The 5,758-nt window shown below is 34.0% G+C and overlaps 1 protein-coding gene across 1 annotated transcript in view; it reads left to right on the top strand.

Moving 5' to 3' along the window:
• LOC106883329 (transient-receptor-potential-like protein) overlaps positions 1–5,758 on the top strand; it is a 179,707-nt gene that overhangs the window by 135,716 nt on the left and 38,233 nt on the right. Inside the window, exon 8 of the mRNA XM_052973725.1 lies at positions 1,788–2,000. Coding sequence (XP_052829685.1) covers positions 1,788–2,000 — 213 coding nt within the window. The remainder of the gene's footprint in view (positions 1–1,787; positions 2,001–5,758) is intronic.

Raw genomic sequence — 5,758 nt, forward strand, 5'->3', positions numbered from 1 at the left:
AAAATTTTCATTATTTTCATAATTAATAGAAATAAAAGCATAATATTTCAACTGAAAAATGATAACAAAATGGAATTAAATATTAAATGTTCTATATTGAAATATACATTTTTGGAACTTTTACCATTTGAATTTGGATATTAAAAAGGTTAGTGAAGGCGCATGGCTTAGTGGTTAGGGCATTCAGCTCACAATCATAAGGTTGTGAGTTCGATTCCCGGCAACGCGTTGTGTCCTTGGGCAAGACACTTTATTTCACATTGCTCCAGTCCACTCAGCTGGCAAAAATGAGTAGTACCTGTATTTCAAAGGGCCGGCCTTGTCACGCTATGTGTCACACTGAATCACCCTGAGAACTACGTTAGGGGTACACGTTTCTGTGGATTGCTTAGTTACTTGCACGTTGGTCATAAAGAAATATTAATTTTCCAAACAGATCATGATGGTAAATTGAGAACTCTTCATATGTACAAACAAAAGTAAAAAAAATAAAAAAATAAACAATGCATTGCAGCAGAGATTTTCTTTCCCATCATGGTAACTATGTGGTAAGAAGTTTGCTTCCCAACCACATGGTTCCAAGTTCAGTTCCCATAGTGCAAGGTTGACTAATGTCTTGTAAGCAAATTTTTATAAAAATTTCATGTTAATTTATATTCCAGATCCTAGCATCATAGTGACGGTTATTTTACTAAATTCTTCATTATTATTAAAATTAATTAAAACAATGTGTATTTCAACAGAAATATGGTAACTGCCTTCTACTTCAGTCCCGGAGCCAACCAAACTTGTGTGAGTGGATTTGGTTGAGGGAAACTGAAAGAATTTTCTTTATATATATCATAAATTCATATCATAAATATATATCATAAATATATCATAAATCTCTTATCTTTTACTTATTTCAGTCATTAGACTGTGGCCATGCTAGCGCACTGCCTTGAAGAATTTTTAGTTGAATGAATTGCCCCCACTACATATTATTTTAAAACCTTGTTCTTACGCTATCAGTCTCTTTTGCTGAACTGCTAAGTTACAGGGACAAAAACACGTCAACATCGGTTGTAAAGCAGTAGTGGGGGGTACAAACACACATACACACACAGGCAGGCACACACACACACATACACACACACGCACACACACACGCACACAAACACACATACACACACGCACATGCACACGCACACATACACACACACACACACACACACTCACATACATACATACTGCTTGGAGACGCAAGGCATGTTATAAAAATCAGCCTAAGCACTTGCCTTCACGGCAAGAAACTCTTATTTTCATATTGTGTATATGAAGGGCTTCCACACAGTTTCTTTGTAAAAAAAATTAAAATGTTGCTTACAAGGCATTAGTCAACCTGGTGCTATAGTAGAAGACACTTTCCCAAAGTTCCAAGCAGTAGAACTGAACCTAGAACCAACTTGTTACAAACCACATGACTATATCTGTGCTGAGTATTATGTATATAATTTTTAATGTGTTCATAGGATTGAGAACAGCAGATGTGAGTACAACCCCTAAAATTTTTGTTCGGGCAATGAAAAATGCTTCAAAAATCCTTGTGAAAAACTGATTTTGCACACCCTAGGAAAATTTCATTCCTGCATTTTACAAATGTTTCTAATTTTTAAAGGAACTATGCACTTTGGTCATCAAAGTAAATTTGTTTTTCAACAATAATTTCTTTACATGCTTTTAAATGATACAAATCTTTAATTTTTCCTTTCTTTTCTTTTCTTTTTCTCTCTCTATTTCTTTCAAAGAATCATGCTGATATGGAGTGGAAGTTTGCCCGATCCAAACTTTGGATGGGTTATTTTGATGAAGGTTCAACATTGCCACCTCCATTCAACCTAATAATAAGTCCTAAATCTGTATATTATTTTCTACGCATCATTAAACAACTTATTTGTCGATGCGTAACACACAACAAGCATCGTAAACCAAGAAGAAAATCTGTTGAAGGCACTATCAAGGTACGGATCATACAATGATAAAGGGGAAAATTTCCTCTTGGTGTACTCATGTATTGAAATCTTACTTTTGTTTATTTGCTGTTTTGCTTTAAATATTCTTTGAGGACTCAACTAAAATCATTACAATTCTATATTTCTGAAACGAGGAATTCTTATACTATGTGTTAGTCAGATTGGTATCCTCATCTTAGTTATCGCTTTCCACTACATTTCACCTGTTGTATGCTCCAGCCTTATTTTAGGTGCCTGTGATTCACTTTAGTGAATTACCTGGTATTGAACTCAGAAGCTTTAGGTGACTGCACTGCATTAGGTAGACACTTGAAGAAGGCTGGAGTGTACACAGCCAAAATGTAGTGAAAGCAAAAGCCAAGATGAGGACACTGTTCCGACTAAGACATAATATAAAATCATTACAGTATTTAGTTTCATATGTGTTCAAATCATGATATGGTTCTCTTTATTTTGTTGATTAACTTTTTTTTAACCCCTGTAGTTCACAAGATAAATACCAGTTATAAATTATGATCCTTTCCATTAACTATATGTTTCCTTGAGAAAATATTTGGCCTTGAGCCTCTTCAAAAGTCAATATTTATTGGCCTCATATAGAATTATGATTCCCAAATATTGGCAGCATGTTTCTAATGTCTGGTTATCGGATATATATTTTTAACTTCAATTATATTGCTAATATCCTTCACAAAAGGCAAGAAGTCTTATTATTTTCTTTCTATGCTAAGGCAGCAAGCTGGTAAAATCGTTAGCACACCGGACAATATGCTTAGCAAAACTTCCAATTCTTTACATTCTCAGTTCAAATGCTGCGATGGCTGGCTTTGTTTTTCATCCTTTTGAGGCTGATAAAAAAAAAGTACCAGTTGAGCACTGGGATTAATACAATCAATTTTCCTCCTTCCCTCAAAATTCCTAGCCTCATACCAAACTTAGAAAGAATTATTCTTCTCTTACAATTAAGTTTCTTCTGCCTATAAAAGAAAACATTTGCTAACCTAGTATTGCAATCCTTGTACAATTGAGATAAACTTTTCATGATGTTTTTGGTCATTGAAAATGTACAAGTGACCAAAAATCTCATTTCTTTATCTCTTATATATATCAAGCTCTCTGCCTCTTAGTGAAAAAGTATATAAATAGTTTCAATTAGAAAACTCTGAGCTATGTCTGCATTCAATGAGCTATTTCTGCATTCAATGAGCTATTTCTGCAATCCCAATTTGGTTTATGGTTTTTAATTATTATCACTTTGTTAAAATGGGAAAATGGATACTTCAGACAACCTTAAGTGTAATTAGATCTCATTTAGTTTCTTCCGTGAAGAAGGAGTCTTGTGCTTACAGAAAAAAGAATTCAATATTCATTAAAATATTGAGTCACAATATCTGAGGTGTACAGACAAGCTTATAACAGTCCATATACAAGACTCAGTTTCAATACTCAATTCAAAGTCCTGAGTTTAACTACTGATTGGGTTAACTTTGAAACTATTTCCATTCCATTATGCTGTGCATAATTCTGGAAACAGAAAAATAGGCTTAAATACATGTACTTTCTTAAGAAATCATCATTGTGATAATCCAATAGGAAGGAAAAAAAAAACTTATCATTTTATGGGACCCAAATTAAATGATGAAGTTGTTTTTTCCCTGATTGGTCTTAATTGATTGGATCTGTGAATGACCAAAAGCAATTTTATCCAAGACTAGCCAATCTTTTCTCAAATATTGTATACTCACAGCCGGCAGAATCAGTAGCATGCTTGACAAAATGCTTAACTACATTTCATCCCTCCTTGTGTTCTGAGTTCAAATTCCACTGAGGTCAACTTTGCCTTTTACCCTTTCAGGGTCAATGAAATAAGTACCAGTTATGCACTGGGGTCGATGTCATTGACTAGCCCCTCCCACAAAATATCAGGCTTCGTGCTTTTTTAGAAAAGATTATTATCCTATGTGTCTCTGTTTAAAAATGGTATAATTTGAAGAAAATTTGGCTGTTATTTCTCACATGTCAAGCAACTATGTAGAGGTTCCTCATTTTATAAAACAATAGCAGGTAATATCATTGTTTGTCAGATCCTAAGGAAGTACAACTCATGACTACACATTACAACTAATCTAGTGTACCATTAGTATTGTATCATTAGATAATTTATATACTACCAGAGAGGTAATGGTTAAAACCAATAATATTACTGATGACTATAAGGTGGTGAGCTGGCAATGTTGTTAGCACACCAGGCAAAATGGTCTGTTTTTAAGTTCTGAGTTCAAATTCCACCAAAGTCGACTTTGCCTTTCATCTCTTCAGGGTTGATAAAATAAATATTGGTAAAATAAGTATTAACACTCTCCCAAAAATTACTGGCCTTGTGTCAAAATTTGAAATAATGTCATTGATGATTATAGTAGATCATATATTTGTCTGTACCCTGGTATCTGCATTTAGTTGAGGTCATGCTGATGTCCTTGAATAGATCAGGAACTACCTCTGGGTACATTCCTCTCCCTTAAAATGCACTGTTGGCCCCATCTCTCGAGAAACCATTTCAGTTACAGAATATTTGCATTCATAAAAATCTTTTTATAATATGGAGTTTCCAGACTCACAATCATGAAGTCATGAGTTCGATTCCTGGACCAGGCTGTGTGTTATGTTTTTGAGCAAGACACTTTATTTCACATTGCCTCGGTTCACTCATCTGTAGAAATGAGTCGCAACATCACTGGTGCCAAACTGTATCAGCCTTTGCATTTCCCTTAGATAACATCAGTGACATGTTGAGAGGATGTTGGTATGCATGGTCAACTACTGGTCTTCCATACAAAAAACTTTACCCAGACTTGTACCTAGGAAGGTAGTTTTCTAGGTGCAATCCAATGTCATCCACGACCAAATGGGGTCCTTTTACCATTTATAACACAAACAAAACATATTTTCCCATTGAACTGTATGCTTAATTTCCATGTTAGATGGAAGTAAAAAGAAAAAAAACGTCTAAAAGCTTCCTGTTATGGGACACATTGATACAACGTATAAGATTTTCAAAAGCACAAAACTCCCATGCATATTAAACTTCCCGATACTTCATTACTGAAAGTTGTTTCAAGAACCAAATATACTTACCTGCAGAGCAAGACATAATTAAAATACATTATAAAACCTTTGAGATAAAAAAATTAATAATGCACTGTCCCGACCTTTTCCGTTTATTGTCTTTCAAAGTACGTTAAGTGATTTACGTTTAACACACTGGATTATCCTGTTTAGCTGCCAGACTGACAAGATTTAAAAAAAACATTGACTTGAAATAATTATGAGACAATAAAGTGCCAGAGAAATGCATGGATAAAAAGTTCATGACACAAGCACATGGCATCCCTATTGATCCCCTCTTGCATTGCACATAAGACATGACATGCGTCTTCCACTATAACAATGAATTGACCAATACATTAGGAGTGGAATTTAGGTGATGGAAACTGTGTGCATTTCAGTCGTATAATATATATTATACAAATATATATATATATATATATATATATATATACAATATACATACATGCATACATACATATATACATATATATATATTATCAGGTGGTGCAAAAGTATGTATACATGTTTATATACATATATACACATATAAGTATATACATATGTGTGTGTGCATGTACACATATACACACACACACACACATACACACACACATACACACACATACACACACACATAT

Source organism: Octopus bimaculoides, chromosome 16 (genome assembly GCF_001194135.2).
Source record: "Octopus bimaculoides isolate UCB-OBI-ISO-001 chromosome 16, ASM119413v2, whole genome shotgun sequence".
Lineage (NCBI taxonomy): Eukaryota > Metazoa > Mollusca > Cephalopoda > Octopoda > Octopodidae > Octopus > Octopus bimaculoides.